The 18,775-nt window shown below is 61.8% G+C and overlaps 4 protein-coding genes across 10 annotated transcripts; all 4 read left to right on the top strand.

Moving 5' to 3' along the window:
• Positions 1-31: 31 nt before the first annotated feature.
• LOC308070261 (membrane-spanning 4-domains subfamily A member 12-like) lies at positions 32-3,100 on the top strand. 4 transcript variants are annotated; one of them, XR_013930684.1, is made up of 7 exons: positions 32-189; positions 395-514; positions 923-979; positions 1,293-1,424; positions 1,986-2,092; positions 2,169-2,252; positions 2,579-3,100. XR_013930684.1 is itself a non-coding variant. In XM_080403914.1 (7 exons), the coding sequence occupies exons 1-7, from the start codon at positions 100-102 to the stop codon at positions 2,597-2,599; spliced, it is 618 nt and encodes a 205-aa protein (XP_080260040.1). In that variant the 5' UTR covers positions 32-99; the 3' UTR covers positions 2,600-3,100. The 4 variants fall into 4 exon arrangements, 3 of the variants coding, with proteins under 3 accessions (XP_080260040.1, XP_080260041.1, XP_080260039.1); XM_080403914.1 differs by having other exon boundaries at positions 1,979-2,092; XM_080403915.1 differs by having other exon boundaries at positions 2,169-3,100.
• A 93-nt stretch (positions 3,101-3,193) lies between these two features.
• On the top strand, positions 3,194-12,792 carry LOC308070266 (membrane-spanning 4-domains subfamily A member 15-like). The gene is made up of 5 exons (XM_080403923.1): positions 3,194-10,571; positions 10,906-11,025; positions 11,259-11,315; positions 11,784-11,936; positions 12,089-12,792. Exons 1-5 carry the CDS (start codon positions 10,401-10,403, stop codon positions 12,239-12,241), a joined length of 654 nt encoding a protein of 217 aa, XP_080260049.1. The 5' UTR covers positions 3,194-10,400; the 3' UTR covers positions 12,242-12,792.
• An 84-nt stretch (positions 12,793-12,876) lies between these two features.
• Positions 12,877-15,559, top strand: CCDC86 (coiled-coil domain containing 86). The gene is made up of 4 exons (XM_080403892.1): positions 12,877-13,109; positions 13,550-13,679; positions 14,326-14,400; positions 15,146-15,559. The coding sequence occupies exons 1-4, from the start codon at positions 12,919-12,921 to the stop codon at positions 15,263-15,265; spliced, it is 516 nt and encodes a 171-aa protein (XP_080260018.1). The 5' UTR covers positions 12,877-12,918; the 3' UTR covers positions 15,266-15,559.
• A 141-nt stretch (positions 15,560-15,700) lies between these two features.
• On the top strand, positions 15,701-18,705 carry LOC308070247 (acyl-coenzyme A amino acid N-acyltransferase 1-like). Of its 4 annotated transcripts, none has more exons than XM_080403878.1 (4): positions 15,701-15,816; positions 17,050-17,519; positions 17,640-17,842; positions 18,027-18,705. In XM_080403878.1, the coding sequence occupies exons 2-4, from the start codon at positions 17,057-17,059 to the stop codon at positions 18,612-18,614; spliced, it is 1,254 nt and encodes a 417-aa protein (XP_080260004.1). In that variant the 5' UTR covers positions 15,701-15,816; positions 17,050-17,056; the 3' UTR covers positions 18,615-18,705. The 4 variants fall into 4 exon arrangements, with proteins under 4 accessions (XP_080260004.1, XP_080260003.1, XP_080260002.1 ...); XM_080403877.1 differs by having other exon boundaries at positions 15,701-16,492; XM_080403876.1 differs by having other exon boundaries at positions 15,701-16,767.
• The last annotated feature ends 70 nt before the right edge of the window (positions 18,706-18,775 follow it).

Raw genomic sequence — 18,775 nt, 5'->3', positions numbered from 1 at the left:
CTGGGGGCGGGGTGGGGCCGGGGGGGGGGCGCGGGGGGGCCGGGCTGCTCCTGGGGGACCGAGCTGCTGCGGGCCGGCGCGGGGTGTCCCGCTGCCCCCATGCAGGGGATGGGGAGCCTGCGGCTGGGCAGCCGCGCCGTCATGTACACGGCCGAGACCCTGCCCAAGGGCAAGAACCGGGTGATGGGGGTGAGTCGGGGGGCGAGGTGGGGGGCTGGCACACCTGGACACCCCTCACCCCACCCCCGCCTCCAACCCCCTGGGCTTTCTGCCCCTCCGCTGCCCCACCGAGGGATGCTGTGGCCCCGGAGCGGCTCGGGGACCGGGGCACCCCCGTCTCCGCGGTGTGTGTGCGGGGGTGTTGACCCCAGCCTCACCCTGCCCCACGGCACAGACCATCCAGATCATGACCGGCTTCATGTACATCGGCTTCGGGATCGTCCTGACCACACTCACCAGCGTCTACACCTCCGTCTTCGTCATCGGCGAGATCCCCTTCCTGGGCGGCGTGTCCGTGCGTAGCTGGGGCAGGGGACGGGTGCCCACGGGGGAGAGATGCCCATGGGGAAGGGATGCCTGCAGGAGACGGATGCTCACCAGGGAAGAATGCTCACTAAAGAGAGATGCCCACGGGGGGAAGGATGCCCACCAGGGAGAGATGCCCACTGGGGAGAGATTCCCACCAAGGAGGTGCCCGCCAGAGTCCCAGGAATGGGGACAGGGGGTTCTGGTTCAGCAGCTGTAAAGCTCAAGGGCTAACAACAGACAAGGGGGGGTCACTGTGCCCCCGCGAGCTGTGGGGCTGTGCCTGTGGGTAGCTTGTTAGTGCTGGGTGGGTGTTCAGTGCCCTGTGGCTGTGCAGGTTTGGGGGGCTCAGGGTGACCGTGGTGGTGGCTGACTGTCCCTCTCTGTCCTGGTGCAGTTCATCATCTCAGGCTGCCTCTCCATCGGGGCGGAGAAGAGCCCCACGGAGTGTGCGGTGAGTGACCCCAGGGATCCCCACCGCTGCCCTGTTTCCTGGACGAAGGGATCCCGGGAGGCGGGGAGCTGCTCAGCCCCAGGTGAAACCCACTGGGGCAAGGCCACATTTGAAGCTTGTGTCAGGGTTATTTCTGGAAACAAGCAATATGAAGGAGGAAAGGAAAAAAACAACCCAATGACAGCCTGCGCTGTTACCCGTGGCCAGTCCCCCAGGGCTCGGCCAGGCAAAGCCAGGGTGGTGGGTGTCCCCACGAGCTTTGGGGTCTGACATCTGCCCCAGAGCTGCCCCCAAAGCCTCTCTGCACCCGCAGGTAAAGGGCAGCCAGACCATGAACATCATCAGCGCCATCTTCGCTCTGCTGGGCATTGTCGCCTTCATCGTAGACCTCAACCTGAACGGGCTGTACCGCTCCAGCTTTGACTACTACAGCTATCTCATCCCGGTAAGCCGGGGCACAACTGGCTCCCCCATCTCTGCCTTAGGAGCAGCGGTGCCCAGGGCTGGCTGAGCCTGCCCGGATGGGGCTAAGCCTTTTGGGACCTTCCCCTGTCCCCCTTTTCCATCCTTTCACCCCCCCAGGGGCTGTTGTGCCTCCTCCCTGGATGCCCCCTGAGCCCCTCCGTGGGAGGGTCTTTGCCAGGCTCCTCTGCGGGGTTCAGCTCCATCACGGTTGGGAGCCCGTGGCCGGCGGCACCCCGACCACGGGGCCGTCTGCCGGCGCGGCGCCGTGCGCCTGACCTATTTTAGGCTGATAACTCGGGAGATGACTCACGCCCTGGATTCTCCCAGCAAGCCGTAGAAGCGGCGAGGCAGAGGGCTGTGAGTGAGACCTTGGCACCTGCGGAGCCACAGCTGCAGTGCTTGGGTTCGGTGGGAGATGGAAGAGGGGAACCCCAAAATCCTTGCCTCAAAATGTGGGGTGGGGTCCACCCTGTGGGGCTGAGCCCAGGTTTCCTCCTCCTGGGCATTGCTGATGGGGCTTTCCCCATCCTGGAGCTCGCAGGGAATGGGATTTCCATCGTGCTGCTCATCTTCACCATCCTGGAGTTCTGCATCGCTGTGGCCACCGCTAATTTCTGGTGCCGGGCCACCCGTCTCAGCTCCAACGAGGTAGTGCAGGGGGGCGAAGGGCAGTGGGGCTGAGCCCCGGCCGGACCCCCAGCATGGTCGTGCCCCCCTCCCCCAGGCCATGCTGATCGTACCCAGCACCACGCGGGTGGACCTGGCAGTGCCACCGGCTGACCTGCCGCAGCCGCCCAGCTACACTGAGGTGATCCACGATCCCAAAGAGCAGCCCAGCTAGAAGTGGAGCTGGGGCTGGGCTGGCTCCCAGGAGCAGCGTCCGACCCCTGCCTGCATGACAGACCTCCTCCCACCACCGACGGTGCCTCCCCTGCGCCGGGAAAGCATGTCACCCATTCCCGGGAGCACCCAGGCACCTCCACCTCCCGCATTGGGCGCTGCTCCAGGCATGGGCGGGTGTGGGGGGCAGGGGGGAGGCCAGAGCCCCCTCAGACCCCACGGGGTGGTGGGTGCCAGGGGCCATCCAGAGCCCTGTCCCCTCCCAGAAGCAGCAGCTCTTTGGTTTCTTTGCAGCTGGCCGCCCCTGACGTCTAGCGAGGTGCTGGCCCCAAGGACTTCGGTGCAGGGTCCTGCCTCCATGCTCCTGAAACCACCCCCAGCCAGCTCCCCATGCCCAGGGCTATGGCATCCTCTTCCTACTGCGCTGCAGGTGGGGACACACTGGTACCCCCTCCTGAAAGCCAGCAAGCACCCTGGATTTGCCCCCTCCTTGCCCATCTCCTGCCCCCGCGCTAGGTCACAAAGAGAGACTCTTTGCCTGCTGCCTGCTTTGGAGAGCGGGCTTCTCCGGGGGGGGGGCGGGGGGGGCGCATCTTGGGGCTTCATGGGGTGTTTCTGCCTATAAATACCTGGCTGGCTGCTGGGGTTCATTCATGTCAGGGATCAGGAGCTCCCCAAGGTCTGGCAGCCATGTAGCAGGCAGCTTACAGAGACCCCAACATGTGCTGGGAGCCAGGTGGGCAGCCGGACCATCTACCTCTGCTCATACCCAGTTTGCTTTATTTTATCTTTGAAATAAATGCTCTGTCCAATAAATGTGTCTCCTCGTTTTGGGGATTCTCAGCACAGGAGCTGCAAATCCCCCCTGCCCCGCAGAGCCACTGTATGTCGGGCAAAGGATTCATCCTGCCCGGCTTCAGTGGTCTCCTGTCCCCATCACCCTCGCCTGGTCTCTCTGGAGATGGTGGGATGCCACAGTGCCCTGGTACCCACTGCCCCTCGCTAAGGAAATCTGCCACCCTAAATCCCCCCCCTCCCGTTACAGACACAGCAGCCCGGCTCGCTGTATTTAGTGCTGCTGGAGCAGCTGGTCTGCCAGCGGCGGTGACGGTGACGGCAGCAGCTCTGGGTTCTCACACCGATGGAGGAGCTGCTCCCACGGCTGGGGCTGCTCCTCGGGGTGACATGGGGACGCTGGTGGCACATGCTCCCTGTTCCCACAAGGCTGCAAATGTGGCTGGGCGATCCTGTGTGATGGGAATGGAGCAGAGGGACCCGGGGAGCGCTCCCAAACCTTACCTGTGCTGCAGTCCCTCCAAAATGTGTGGGAAGGGAAATTGAGACCAAGGGGCTCCTGGCCCATTTTTAACCAGAAGAGAGATCTGCTTGCCCCTGATGAGCTTGTTACCGACTTCCATCCTTAAGTAGCCCGTGGTGGTGGGGATGCTTGAGAGCCTTACAAGGAGGAAGGGTGGTGCTGGGCATCAGGCACAGTGTGCCGGTAGGTGATTGAAGCTTTATTTATCCTGAGCTCATGGAGAGCCTGGTGGTGGTTTTCAGAGGGGTGGGAGCAACCTGGTGACCCGTCGGTGCCCTAAGGGGAGTTCTCCATCTGTGCTCCCTCCCTGGGGTATCCTCACCACAGTCTGAGGACAGTGTCCCCACAGACCTCACCTCCAGCCCCAGAGCAGGGTCAGAGAGTGCCTGTTTGAACCATTTCTTTAGTTTTGGGTTGAGTTAAATGTTTTCTTTCTTGTTTCAAAAGCCTCCTCCCCATGCCCTGACAGTGCTCGCGCTGCTCAGCCAGAGCCTCATGGATTATTCACTTGCTGTCAGTTATTTCTGTTCAAGCTCTGAAAAAATAATGAGCTGGTTGAGTAGGAAAAGCCCCAGAGATTGGGGGAGCAGGATGAACAGGCTGTCTCTGCTCACCCCGTGTTTGCAGCCCATTATGGCTCCAGCTCCTCACCTGTGGCTCCAGAGCCTCCTGCACCTCCTCTCCCATGGCAGCCACGGAGGCTTTCCAGCCCCGGGGGGGCCACCACAAAGCTCTTCCACCCCCCCATCCAGGCTGGCAGGTCCCTCTGGCTTTGGCCAGTGTGGTGCTCCCCTCTCCTTTGCCAGCATCAGGCTCTTTTTTTTTTCTCCTGGAGCATCCCACTGCCACACGCTGAGCCACTGCCAGAACAGAGCCAGCCTCTTGCTGCTGCTGCAAAATGCCCCTTCCCGTGAAATCAGGCATTAGTGGGCGATAACCTAGAGCTCCTCAATCTTTAAACCCAGATTATCTTTCCAAAGGCTTCAAAATTTTCTGCCACCTCACTGCATTTAGGTGCAGCTTTCTCTGGAAATGCAGGAATAGGTGTTTTAAGGCTCTGTGGAAATGTGTTCCTTCCCTATATGTGAATTTCTGCACATCTGCAGCCCTGAAACCTCCTGAGGAGAAGTGGGTACCCCCAGGGCTGGGGACAGTGGGTGGTAGGGACCAGAGAAGTTCTGGGCACCCAGTAGGATGATGGGGAGGGACCTGCTCGGGGAGACATGGTGCTGGTGAGCTGGGAGGGTGACGATGACCAAAGGGACGTGAAAAGGGCGGCAATGTGGGCAGGAGAAATGCTGGGACAAAGGCTGGCAGCCACTGTTCCCTGCCAGTGAGGACGGGGCCTGCCGGGAGCCAAGTGTGCCGCCTCCCTTGCAGCATCCCCGGTAAAGCGGAGGGTGGATGGAGGATGCAGCTCTGCCCCATCCATGGGCTCTGTGCCTCGGGAGAGGGTCGGGGTGGGAGGGGGCTCCAGACATGTGCCCACAGCCCCCTGTAACCCCACCATCAGCTCGGTCCCATGGCGGGTGAAATGATGAGGGGGGCTGTGTCCCAGAAGCTCTGGGGGCTTCGCTGGTGCCTGGTCAGACCCCAGGGAGCCTGGGTTTGGGAACAGCCCCCAGACAGCGGGCAGGAGGGCTCCCAGGCGGTTACCGCTGGGGTTAATCAGCCTCAGAGCCCCAGAGGACAGCGGGCAGAGGAGGCGATGGTCCCTGTTCCCAGCTCGGCCACTGCATGGGGCTCAGGTGGGGATGCAGCCCCCTGGCCTGTGGCATCACTCCTGCATCTCCTCCATGCGCTTGTCCCACCGGGATGGGGCAGGTGGGACTTTCTCAGGGCAGATCTTCCTTGTCCTGGGAAACCCTGCGATGCCTCAGTGAAGTCTTGGAGATACACTGGAGCTTTTCAGCAGCATCAGGATTTTTACTGGGAGGGAACCGATCAAAGGCTGAAATGTAGCAGGAAGGTGATGGACACATCTGGGACAGGCTTTAGGAGTGCTGCTGCTGCACCCCGAATGGCAGCGTGAGCCCCACCTGATGCACTCCTGCCCACAAGCCCTTAGGGCGGTGCGGTGGGGGCTTCATGGAGAGCCGGCTCTGCATCTGCCACGTCTGCCAGCCCCTGGTTCAAGGGGTTTTCCATGGCACAGTCCCTGCTCCAAAAGATTGTCTCCGGTTGCATTTTGAGCTCCCTTCTCATAATGCATTGCCCTCCCTGTTCTGTCTCCTTGGGGCAGTTGAACTCCCTAAGGCATCAAAGAGCAGAATCATCCCACCACGGCTCTTCCCACCAGCACTGGAGCAGCCACCTCGATTCGCCCTGTGCAACAAAAAGGGGAAGAACCCCCCCCAGCAGGCAGCGATGCTCCCCCAGCCTGCCTCTGCCTGCTCCTGCCTCCCGATTTCCTAAGCCAGGGTGGCTACCTTGGTCTTCAACCTTGGAGGAGGTTCCCTCCACGGGTTTTCAGGACACAGAGCAGGGACACCACAGCTCACGGTCCTGGGGCTACAGACCAGCGTGTCTGCAGTGAAAATACAAAGGCTGGCACGGTCACTGGCCAGGGAGTGCTATGCCTCCCAGGGAACACGGCACAGATAAAAGCCAGCTGCTTTTTTTAAAAGAAAACCCTGAAACCTGTCCCAGAAAATGTGGCTTTCTCATTCTGGAACCAGTATCGTAACAGCCCTGTGAGAACCAGAAACATTTGGAGGCAGAGCAAAATGTTGACTTTTGGTATTTTTATGGGGATATAAAGTTTTTCACAGGAAGCAGCAACTTTCTGTGAAAAGCATTTCTCCATCGCAATCTATTTTCTTTGGAAAAAAGCAGGGCTTTTGGGGTTGGAAAAGGACTTTTGGTTCCACCAGGCTCGTAAACTTGTCCTGTGCTGGTGGGAGGGGATGCTGGGGAGGGCTCTCGCTGAACACCCCCAAGCCTGAGCACCCAGCCAGGCTTCCCCCATCCATCCCGTGGCATCCTAAGGGACACAGGACCGTTGTACTGAAACCATCGACGTGGGAGTCCCCAGGCGCTGGACCAGGTGTGTTTGCACTCCTCCGGCCCTGCCAAAAGCCACGCTTGTGGGGCAGACGTCTTGCCCAGCACCAGCACTCAGCCCGTGCGTGAGCGGCTCCTGGAGATTTAAAAGGAAGAATAATCAGCAAAGAAAAGATTTCCAGCTGTCAGGAGAGCAAAACTCAACCTAAAAAAAACCCCACAAAACCACCTAAAATCCAAGGAATGCGTTGTATATATCAGCAAAGCCAGAAATTCCTGCAAATAAAGGGCTGGAAGGCTCCGCTGACCGGGCTTGCCACTTCCCCGCATCTGCTCAGCCAGACGCTTGAAAGCTTCACCTCCTCTGGCATCTGTTTCCAAAATAAATTGTAACATCCTACCTTGGGCTCCTGCCATCCCCAGCTGGATCTGGCTTTATTTAGAAAGGGAAAAGCGCTTTCTCCACGGATACCTCACTTGGAAAGGGGTTTTGCTCAGCCATTTCACCAAGCCCGGCTGCTGGGCCCAGGGCAGTCACGGCTGTTTCTGGCTGAAAGACTGAAACTTCAGGAATGCTTTAGGAATCTGAAAAGGCAGATTTGGGAGGAAATCCACCGTAGCAGGCAGTTTCAGCTGGGAACACAAGCTGTCGCTAATGCTGGAGGACACCCTGCCTGTATAAAGGCTAAAGAGGGGATCCCAGCATTTCCACGGGTGCTAAAGTGTTCCTCACCCCTTGGTGCCGGAGCCAGATCCCAGCCAGCGCCTGGTGGGACTCGTTAGCACTGGGGTGTTGAGAGAGGCTTTCCCCCCAGAGAGGCACGCTGACAAGTTACCAGCAGAAGTTAAAGGCTAAGAGGCATCGGGAGTGCGATGAACAGGCGCGGCCGAATCTCATCCATCCCCGTGTTTTTCCTGGAAAGCCGTGCCGCCAGTTGCAGCCCTTTACAAGGCCAAGTGCTCGCTGTCCCGCCGGGGCTGCAGGAGAGAGGAACGCCATCGGTGGGATGGGGGAACGCCGTCAGCAGCCCCTCCCCAGCGTGCTGGGAGCTCTTTTCCACCTGACATTTTCCACCAGGGGAAATGGGGGATGCAGGTGGGCTGCAGTGCCCGGTGAGCCCCCTGCCCTCCCCTGCTGCTGCCCCTCCCAGAGGCGGTGTGAGCCCAGCCAGGCATCAGGGTGAGATGCTAGCTGCTCCTTGCTGGCTGGGTCTGTCCTACCGGCTTTTTTCTGGGACCTGATTTAGGCTGGTTTGGTGGGAGTAGCCCCCCAGCTATGGGAAAACCTTCTGGGCTCAGTTGCTCAGCTGTGCTCTGGGTTTACCAGCTGAACAACCCCTGCTGCTGTGCAGAAAATCCTCCCGTTCCCCAGAGGAGGGTACAGACCAACTGCGTTCCCTCTTGCTAGCCAACAGGCAAGGAACTTGGGAAATGGGCTGGCTGTAAGGACCCAAAATGGGACAGGGGAGAGCCGAGACCCCACAGCCGCAGCTCAGCTGCTGAGGCTTGCTTGGCACTCTGCTCCCTCCTCTGCAGCACCATCCTGCTCCCAGGCTCGTGGCCATCACCCCAGTCAACCACCAGTCAGTCCCCCGTTTTCCAGACTGTGCAGCACGGATGAAGAGAAAGCCTTTGGGAAAAATCCTCAGGGAAACACAGGGTCTGCTGGGATGTGTGGCCAGACAGCTTCACTCCAGTGTCTCTGCAAACTTAAGAGCCAAGGATGTGGCCATGCTGTTGGTCCCTCTGCTCCCCCAAAAGACACCGAGATGTGGCCTCTTTCCATGACCTACAGCCTGTGCCCAGCCCTGGTACCACCGATCCCCTTGTTCCCCCCCCGGCCAGCCCGGGCTGGGGGGGCTGTGGCTGCTGACCTCTCGCTGGGGGTCGCGCCCCGCTGCTGGCCCCAGCGCTGGAAGCCTCTGCCGAGCTCTGGGAAGTGATGTGCCTCCAAACCAGGCGTCTCAGCTCCCTCTAGGGCCAAAGGAAAGGAAAAGGCGCTTCCAAAAGTTGCTCCACCTGCTCCTAAATCCTCAGCTGGAACGGGGCTGTGGAGGGTCCTGGCCCTTGCTGGGGCTGCGGTGAGAGGTTCGGGCAGAGATGGGGCATTGGGGCCCCTAATGCTGGTGATGCCGGTGGCTGCCAACGCGGGGTGAAGCCAGCCCGAGCTGAGAAATGCCAGAACCCTGTGCTCAAATATTCCTGTTCCACCAAGAAATAGCTTGAGTAAAGCCTCGGGCAGTGCTCAGACATTCGCAGCCTCCAAGGGAGGAAAAAGCCCAAGCGGGGTCCCAGGGCCATGTCCACCTGCCCTGCGCCCTCCTGCCTGCTCCCTGAGCCGGACTAGAGCATGTCATGGGTGGAGATCGAACCAAACCTCATCTTTTTTGTCCCTTGTCCCCTTCCCCTGCACAGCAGGAATGGGAGCCTTTGCTCCCTTGTGTGGTCCCAGAGCCAGAGCTGCCTGCAGCACCCAGCGCTGGGGACTTTGCCAAGCACAGGGGAGAATGAGGATGAGAGGGGATGGGACCAGCACCCAGCATCCTACCCCACAGCATCCAACCCTGCACCCGCCGAACATCCAGGAAACCTGGGGGGTCCTTGCGGGCCAGTGCGGAGGACTGTGGCCCTCCTGGTGAGCAGATGGGGATGACGGCCACAAAGGAAATAGCTGTTTTCTGGCAGACCTGAGACCAGTGGCCGGCGGAGGGAGGAAGGGGGCCTCCGAACTTGCCCCTTGGGAGCTCCTCGCCATGTGCAGTGGCTCCGTTCCCAAGCTGAGCTCTCATTTCCTATCGTAAACAACTGCATCTCCTTTCCCTTCAGCTCCCACCGGGCCCACACCGGAGCCGTCCGGCACTGCACACCATGCTGCCGCCTCCCGGCTCGCTCCTGTGGGTGGGCTGTCCTCACCGGGGAGCAGACCCACGGGCTCGAGGTGCTCACAGAGGAAGAAAAACCCTAAAGAAAATAAAAAGGCAATAACGGAGCTTCCTTGGGACCTTTATAGACTAACAGGGTTTATGGTGTTTGTGCCATGTCCTGTTTCACTCTTTTTTTTTTTTTTTTCTTTTTCCTGTAAGTGGAATTGCCAGGGCTGTCTGTCTCGTAGTGGCTCTAACGAGGGCAGCCAAATGAATGCCCAAGCACCTCGTTAGGACCCTGCCAGGGCTGGCACGTGCCTAACAGAGATAATGTCTGAGCAAAGTGTCCACAGCTGGGGAGGGAAAGGACTGGGCAGAGGAGTCTCCTACTCAGAGCATCCCAAGGGGCAAGTGTCCAATGCCTTCCCCAGGCTGCAGTGAAGCCCTTGGAGGTGATGTGCACCTCGGGGTTGCAGAGCCCCTCTCCCCGCCTCCCTCTCCCCCCACCTTGCATGCACAGGCAGATGCACGTGGGGTTTTTGCCAGCCTCTCTCCCCTCCATTGGCAAAGCTGCCTTGTTGAGCAAGAGAGACCTGACGAGATTTCCATGAACAAACTTCCTGCGGGGAGCAAAGGGCAGAGGGACTGCATCCCTGCCCGACCACCACCTCCCGGGGAGGTTCGGACACCAAACGGACCACTAACAGTGGCTGTGGGGAGGAGGAGAAGGGCAAGCCCAGGCTGAAGGAGGTACCTGGGTGGGGGGTGAGGTGTGGGGTGCAGGACAGGGTGTGGGCCATCCTTGTAAGAGGCTGTCACTGCTTCTTGTGTCACTGCTTGTGTGGACACATCTCATGGTCCCTGGGCAGGGTGGGAGCTGGCCTGGTCCTTCAGCTTTCCCGGCTCCCCAGTCCCGCTCTGCCCACAGGCAATGGCAGCCACAACAGTGACCGATTCTGGGGGCATGAGGATCATCACGGAGGTCATCCCGGCCACAGACCCCCGAGCAGCCCAGTTGGCCTCCAGCTCCGGGCCACCCACACCTGCTGTATCATCATTTCAAGTCAAAGGCTTCAGAAGGGCTCAGCCCAAGGCACTGGGGGTGAGACACAGTGTCCCGGGGGGATGGGGCACCTCGGGGACCGAGTATCCCCAGGGACTGTGCTGCTTGAGGTTGTCCTTGGCTGGGGCGGTGGTGACGGTTGGGACCAGCTCCTTTTGCCAGCTCATGCCACTGTGCCAAGCGGCAGCATGCCCAGCTGTGCCCAGTCCCTTCTTGGCACTGTGGGGTACAGCCAGGACGCGGTGTGGCCATGGGATCGGGTTGGGTGTGGCTAACAGCAATGGTGACACCCATCCTTTGCTGGTGCTGGCAGACGGGCAGCACTTTGGGCTCAGAGTGACTGGGGGGATGCCTCTCCCCCATCCTTCCCTAGACCATCCACATCTTCACTGGGATCATCCATGTCTGCTTCGGGATCATCCTGACAGCGTCACAGTACAGCTCCCCTTCCCTCCCTGTGGTTAGCGGGGTCCTCTTCTGGCTCGGGCTCCTGGTAAGCAGGGATATGCCTGGCCTTCCTCACCATCTTATGAGGACAGGGGGATCTCGGTGGATCAGGGCACAGATCCACTCATCACCAGGGCCTCCTCTTATACCCAGATATTCTGGCTGTCCCCTTTGGGGGTGGAGTGGGTGTGCATGCAGCCCCAAACACAGCTGGAGGGGCATTGGGACATGCAGGGCGGGTGCCTTGCTGCTGACACCCTTCTCCTGTTTTCTGAGCAGCTCCTGGTCTCAGGCTCTCTCCTTGTGGAAAGCGAAAAAAGGGATAGCATCTTGCTGGTAAGGGGGTCCCCTGCAGTCAGGCTGGCAGGGACAAATTATTCCCCCCCATTGCTTCTGCAACTCCTGCCCTTTCCAGCGGCTGGCAGGACCCCTCCACAGCCTAGATTCACACCACAGGGTCTACAGCAAGGCACTGAAAGTGTGTCACACGCTCAGGAGGTGCTCAGCAACCTCCCCATCAAGCAGGGGGGGTGGTGGGGCAATCTTTCATGCTTCAGGGCCTCGTGGAGTCAGTCTCGGATGATGGAGACAAAAGGCATCACGGAGGGTGGCTGCCCTGGTTGGCTTGTCCAGGAGTATATTCGATCGGAGTTGAATAATCCAACTTGGAGGCACCCCTGCTCAGACAGCTCAAACAGAAAGCCCCAGGCAGCCTCTCCCTCCACTCTGTGGCACCTCGTGGGGGTCTTGGCAGGAGCAGAAGGGACATAGCTGCTGATGGCTGATGAGAAGTGACCCACACAGGTGAAGACCTGCTGCATCGTCAATATGGGGGTCATCCTGAGCACGCTGGTGGCCACTCTTGTCCACACCACGGCCATCACTCGCAACATCCCTGGCTGCGAGAATAAGCCGTACTATCTGAAACCTGACTGGTGCTTCGATGCTGAGAACAAGGTAGAGCCTCCTGGTCCTGCTCAGGTGGTGGGTCCAAGCCTCCTGTCACTGCATGGGACAAGCAAACAGGGCGACTGCTACACAGGGGAAGGGGACGATGGGTGCTGCCAGGGAACAGGACCTGCAGGACCCTTCCGCTCTCCTCCCTACAGATGGTGAGCAACGGGCTGGATTCCATATTCATCATCTTCAGCCTGCTGGAGTTCTGTGCGGCGGTGGCGGCCCTGGCCTTCGGCTACGATGCCATCAAGCAGCATGACTACACACGCATGGTGAGGGGGCCCTGTTGCCTGCCAGAGCCCTGAGGGCACGTGGGACACTGGCTCTGGCTTTTCAGCAGCAGCATGGCAGCGTCATCCACCCCCTTCTTTCCTCTGAGGGGCCGCCCCAGGCTGGTCACCCACAGGGGCGGCTTCTCTGCATGACCCCAAAAGCAGAATTTCCCCCTTTTCCTCTCCCAGGCGCTGTAGCCACGGCCAAGCTGGCAGCCGTCCCCTGGGAAGAACCACTGTGTGCCCCTGCCCTGCTGCAGCCAAGGTGCTGGAGCCGAGGGGGGTCCCCGGTGCCTCACGGTGGGGCTGGCCAGGGTCCTGCGGGGCCTCAGAGCTCTCAGCACCCCAAGCCAGGCCGCTCACCTCCGCGCCTTTGCCCCCCAATAAAGGCCTCTCCCCCCCGCCCAGCCCACGCGTCTCTCCGGGGCTCCCTCAGGGGCTGGGGGCCCTCACGCTGCGGGGGCTGCGGCGGGAGCTACAGGGCACCGGGCACGGGCCGCCGCGACGACGAGATAACAGGCACCCCGACGCGCCTGCCCGGCACAAATATGGCGGCCTCCGCCCGGCAGCGGCAGGGAGGCGGGAGGCGTTGCCCGGCACTAAGATGGCGGCCGCGGGCTCAGCCTGGCGCTCCGGCCGGGCATGCGTATGGCGGCGGCGCGGCTCTGACGTCATCACCCGGCGCCGCCGGGGAGGGGGCAGCGTGTAGAATGGCGGGGGAGTGCGGGACGGCCCCGGGCCCGGCCCCCGGCCCCGAGGAGCCCAGTGAGGCAGTCCCGGCCCCGGCCCCGGCCCGGCGGCGTCGGAAAGCCTCCAAGAAACGAAAGGAGGCAGCGGTGGCGGCCGTCCCGCGGGGCAGGCCCAAGTCGGGGCGGGTGTGGAAGGACCCCGGCAAAAAGAGGTGGGCACAGGGTGGGGGGCTCAGGCCTCGGGGCGGGGGGAGACGCTTTGGGGTGGTCTCTGGTGGGAACAAGGGTGTATGGGGGTTCTTGAGCTCGGGGGGAAGCTCTGCGGGTGTTTTGGGGGGACAGGGCCGTTTGGGGGGTGGGTTGGCCCAGGTAGGGCTGCTTTGGTTGGGGCAACGGGGGTGGTTCGTAGGGGGATTGCGGAAGGACCCGGCGGGGACAGGGCTGTTTTGGGGGAGTCCTGAGCCGAGGGGAAGGTTTGGATGGGATATGGAGGGGCGAGGCTGCTGCAGGAGGCTCTGAGCTGGGGAAGTTTCACAGAGTTCTGGCCCGAGGAGTTTCTGGAGAGGACCCTGAGTGGGCAGGGGGTCTGTGAGCTATGGGGGGTGCAGTTTTCCCTCCTCCAGCTGCTGACCCGGCCCATCTGCCTGCCCAGGTTCTCACACATGATCCAGGACAAGGCCCTTCGCACCTCCTGGGCACGGAAGATGAAGGAGCGGCAGGAGAGGAAGCTTGTCCGGGACCTGGCACGGCAGCTGCAGGAGGGGAAGCAGAGAGAGCGTGAGGTAACAGGGCTTGGGAGCTGGGCCTGGGGCTCAGGACCCTGCAGGCAGCATCACCCAGCCGCTCTGTGCCTGCTGTCTCCATGGGGCAGTGAGCATGCAGCACTGGCCCTCCATGGGGAGGGTTTGCTGGGGAGCCAGGGACTCTGCTGTCCCAGCCCTCGGCCGGAGCTATCCGCTCCCTTTGCTAGAGCGAGCTCAGGGCCACATTGTGGAGCTAGGCTGTGAGCAGAGACTTTTTGCCTCTCTCCATACACAGCCGTGTGTCCCTGCCCACATCCTGGGCTTCTTGGCCGTGGCATTATTGTGGCAGAGCCCTGTGGGCTGAGCACAAACCACACCACTGCCCTTCCCCTGGGCAGTTGGGACAGTGAATTCCTTGTCATCGTGCCAAATCCAGGCTGTGACGGTCACGTGCTGCAAGTCACTGACTTGGAATAAACCCAGTCGGTCAGTTTGAGCCTTGTGCTGGGGAGAAAAGCGCTGTGGGTTTGGCTTTGTGCAGCAGATTTCATGCTTGGGCAGGTGTTGCTTGTGCTGCCATAGCCATGCAGCTCCCTGACCGGTGTCGGCATCAGCTGGTTTGGGTTTAAGGCCAGAGGGAGGGAGGGATGGACCTGCAGGGAATGTTTTGATGCTGCTTTCACAGGAGAAGAAGCGGCGGCGGGAGGAGAACCTGAAGCGGCGCTTGGAAAACGAGCGGAAGGCGGAGATTGTCCAAGTGGTGAGTCAGGGCCCTGTTCCTAGCAGAGGGCACTGTGGTGGCCCAGCAGAACCGGCAGCCTCCAGACCCTGGGTACCGGCCTCCAGTTTGCTCCAGTTCTTCTCCCTGGCTCCTCCTTTGAAGGATGCTGTGAGCAGCACTGGGAGGACTGGGGAGATCCAACTAAAGCCAGCTTCAGCTGGAGGGTGTCTCTGCCGAGCAGGCAACCGGTGTCCTGCAGGGTGGGCTGGGAGGGACAGCTTCCTTTCCAAGCCTGAGAAAACCAGAACTGAGGCTGCCCCGGGGATGGTCGGCACATGGGGTGATAGAGCGACGGAAACATGGCACTGATGTGGATCCAGGCATACAGTGCTTTGAGGTTATGGCTTTTCCATCTGGAAGAGACCTGGGAGCTCGGGGAGGGTGCAGTGAGGAACTGCACAGCCACACGGTGATGGTGAGAATGTGGTATTGCCTGTCGCCTCTGACATGAGATCTGGGGCAACTGGGAGATGTTTCCAGGGAGGAGTTTTAGGATAAATCTGATCAGGAGCCAGACGGCTTTGTGTACACGCTTTGATCCTCGCTACCTCTGCTGCTTCAGCAGTGGGAGGGAGAAGATCCCATCCTGCAGCTCTGTGGAGGGGCTGGGCTCTGGCTGGGGCCGTGCCGCAGGGGTGGGAGGCAGGGAGCTCTGCTGTGCCTGTCCCGCCTGCCTCCCCAGTGCCTGAAAGCCCCCTCTCCCACCCCCAACCCCCCCCCCCAGATCCGGAACCCACTGAAGCTCAAGCGAGCAAAGAAGAAGCAGCTGCGGCGGGTGGAGAAGAGGGACACGCTGGCCCTGCTCCAGAAGACACCTGTGCAGCACAAAGCAGCCAAGGAGTGAGACAGGAGATGGGGCACTACAGTGCCTGGGCAGCCGGGGTTTCTGTGTGTCCCGCACCTCTCCAGGTGTGCTTCCTCGGCTCGGTGGGCAGGAATCACTGCCCAGGCCCTCGGTGTTGGACAGACCGCAGGACAGAGCTGGGGTGGGGTACGCAGTGCCGTGACCCACAGGAACCAGCTGCTGGATCCCCGCTGCCTTGGGAAGTTGTGGTGTTGCTGATGGCCACGGGCTGGAAGGAGAACTGCTTCACCTGCCCAGATCTGCTTTTTCTTTATAAAGATGACTAGGAACTGACTCGGGCTTGTCTCCAATGGTTTGGAGGGGCTGATGGCTCCAGCTTGGGGCCTTCCCTCTGCTGAGGCAGATCTCCCTCAGCCTTCCTGGGACTGCAGAGTGCCATAGCCCCTGAGGATTTCCTTCCTCAAAGAGAGGTCTCTTCCCCCCTGTGAATGAGCCCTGGAGCCTGTAACGAAGGGAGGGGGCACATCTCTGCTGCATGGTGCAGCACAACCTCCTGTCGGCCTTCTCTGGAGGTGCTGGGGTGCCGCAGGGTGGGTTTGAGCGGGGCTGGGAGACGGTGGGGAGGCAGCTGGAAGGCAGGCGCTTGGGGTGGGAAACCCACACAGATCTCTTCACCTTCTTGGTTTTTCTTGTTTTATGAACGCCCTTTTCTGTGTCCAGCCTGCTGTGAGCCAAACCAGCGGGGTGGGGGGCCAAGGGTGGCCCCCAAACACGAGGCTGTGGGGAGCAATAAGCCCTTGCTTGCACTGGGGGGCCCTGGTGTGGGCTGGCAGGGTGGTCCCCGGGCCCAGGAGCTTCATCCTGGGCTGGGGACAAGCTGGCGGCTCCAGGATGAGCAGTGGCTGTGGGGGGAGCTGGCCTTGCGCCCCCCGAGGCAGAGCATAGCAGAGGGGTGGGTTAATCATGGGCTGGGGGCGTCACAGGGGATTCCAGTGGGGCGGTGCAGCGCTTCCCGTTTCACCCACTGAGTAGGAGTTGGGGTGGGGGGTGGCAGCCCCTATGGAGGGGGGCAGGGGGCCTGGCAGGAGCTGTGGGGTGCAGTGGGGTGGCTGCCAGCGTGGCCGGGGTCATCGGGCAGGAGGGTTCTGCACTCGCTGCTCTCTGCGTTAATGAGGTTAATGATTGCTGAGGCAGCCTCGAGCCCTGCCTCTCCCACCCACGCCCTCCCCAGCGCCGCAGCACCAGCCCAGCCTTTGCCCCAGCCCGGTAAGAGGGGCCTTGGAGCCCACCCGCGTGGCTTTGGGGCTTGCAGGCACCCGAGGCTTTGAGGGGGGGCTGCTCTCCTGGCAGGGCGTACGCAGGTGAGCTGGGCACCTCCTCCCTGGGCTGGGGCCAGCGTTGTGCTGGGCGAACCGTCAGCTGCCACGGCCTGCCTGCCTCTCTGCGTGCAGGGAACGTGGGGTCTGCACGGGACCGGGGGGGCCGTAGCCCCTGCCTGCCTGGCCCTGGGATGCGGAGGAGGAGTGTGGGGCGAGGGGACGGTGGGTGCTGAAGGGGTATCTTTGTGGGTGTTGCTGCTGCTGGGCAAGATGATGTGTGTTGGTGGTGGCGGAGGGGGGGGGATGGGACCACGGAAGGAGAGATGCTAGTGGGACTGGTTGGGCTACAAAGCGCAACGTGTGATAGCCAAGTCCTGTGGCGCCGCGTTAGAATCCCTTGGGACAGTCCCCTACGGCCAGCCCATGGTGGCCCCCTCCCTGGGCGAGGTGACCCCGTGGCCCGGGTGTGATGCTTGGGGGTGTGATGCTCATCTCCATCCCCAGGTGCACCATGGTGGAGGTAACGGTGACACCACAATCCTCGCTGGCCGATCGGCCGGTGCAGGTGCTGGTGCGGGGACTGTCCCCCTCACAGCTGGTCACCCTGCGGGCATCGCTGACGGATGAGCAGGGCGAGTGCTTCCAGGCGCGCGCCTTCTTCCACGCCGATGGGGCAGGTGAGGTGGACCCAGGGCGCCATGCCGCTCTGGGCGGCAGCTACTCCGGCCTCTGGCCCATGGGGCTCTTCTGGTTCCTGCAGCCTGACACCCTCTTCCGACGGCTCATCAAGCGGGATGTGGCCGGTAGCCCCTTCATCGTCCGCCTGGAGGTCTTCGATGGCCTCCACCTGGTCCCTGTGCCCCAGGACCAGGCGCTGGCCTCCTGCGAGGCCGAGCGGTGGTACGTGGGTCCTGGCATGCAGCGGGTGCCCATCCGGGAGGGCAGGGTCCGTGGAGCCCTCTTCTTGCCACCTGGTGAGCAGGGGGCTGTGGGGACCCCTGGGCTGCCCAGCCAGGCGGGACCCCTGGGGTGTGGGGTGGCACCGGTGGCTCCGCTGCTCTCAGCGGTGATGATCTCTCTCTGGCTTCCCACAGGACCGGGACCTTTCCCGGGGGTGATCGACCTTTTTGGGGGCGCAGGTGGCCTCATTGAGTTCCGCGCAGGGCTGCTGGCCAGCCGGGGCTTCGCCGTGCTGGCGCTGGCATTCTTCGCCTATGATGACCTGCCCCGCACCCTGGCCCAGCTTGACCTGGAGTATTTTGAGGAGGCGGCTGAGCTGCTCCTCCGGCACCCCAAGGTGAGCCCTGCAGTGTGGTGAGTGGCACCACATGAGCAGGCGTGTCCTGGGGACATCCTGGTGAGTGGGATGTCCCGGTGAGCAGGGGCATCCTGATAAGCAAGGTGTCCTGGTGACTGGGGACATCCCAGTGATGTCCCAGCAAGTGGTGCTGCCAGCTGGCTCCATTTCCCCCTCCCTGCAGGTGCGAGGCCCTGGCCTGGGTGTTGTTGGCGTCTCCAAAGGAGCAGAGGTGGCCCTGGCCATGGCCACCTTCCTGCCACAGGTAGTGGCCACGGTGTGGATCAACGGCACAGCCTTCCTTCACGGCAACCCACTGGTCTACAAGGACCTCCGCATCCCCCCTATCCCCTACTATGCCGAGCGCATCATCTTTGCCGAGATGGGGGCCCTGGACAACTCTGCCATCTTCTCTGACCCCCGGGACCCCGCACACAGCGCCTCGGCCATCCCGGTCGAGAGGGTCCGGGGGAAGGTCCTCTTCGTGGTGGGGGAGGCTGACCGCAGCATGAACAGCAAGCTCTTCGCCCAGCTGGCCATGGCACGGATGCCACCAGAGAGCTGCCGCCTCCTCTCCTACCCTGGGGCTGGCCACTTGATCGAGCCCCCCGGCTCGCCCCTCTGCAGTGTGTCCAGCCTGCGGGGCGCCCCCCGGCCGGTAGTGTGGGGGGGCAAAGCCCAGCCCCACGCCAAGGCTCAGGAGCACTCGTGGCAGGAGATTGTCCAGTTCTTGGAGGTCCACCTGGGCCCTGCTGCCACCATGAAGCTGTGATGGCTGCGGGGAAGGTGGGGGGAGAAAGGGGGCTGCCAGGGGCTGCTCCCAGCCTTGTTGCCCCACTCAATAAAGCCCACCCTGCCTGCCAGCGCTGCCTGGTCCTGCCTGTGCTCAGGGCTGGGGGCACCACGTCCTGGCGTCGTCGTGTGGGAGCACCC

Source organism: Falco punctatus (genome assembly GCF_963210335.1).
Source record: "Falco punctatus genome assembly, chromosome: 10".
NCBI lineage: Eukaryota > Metazoa > Chordata > Aves > Falconiformes > Falconidae > Falco > Falco punctatus.
The sequence above is the reverse complement of the archived record's forward strand: the minus strand, read 5'-3'. Positions and strand labels throughout refer to the sequence as shown.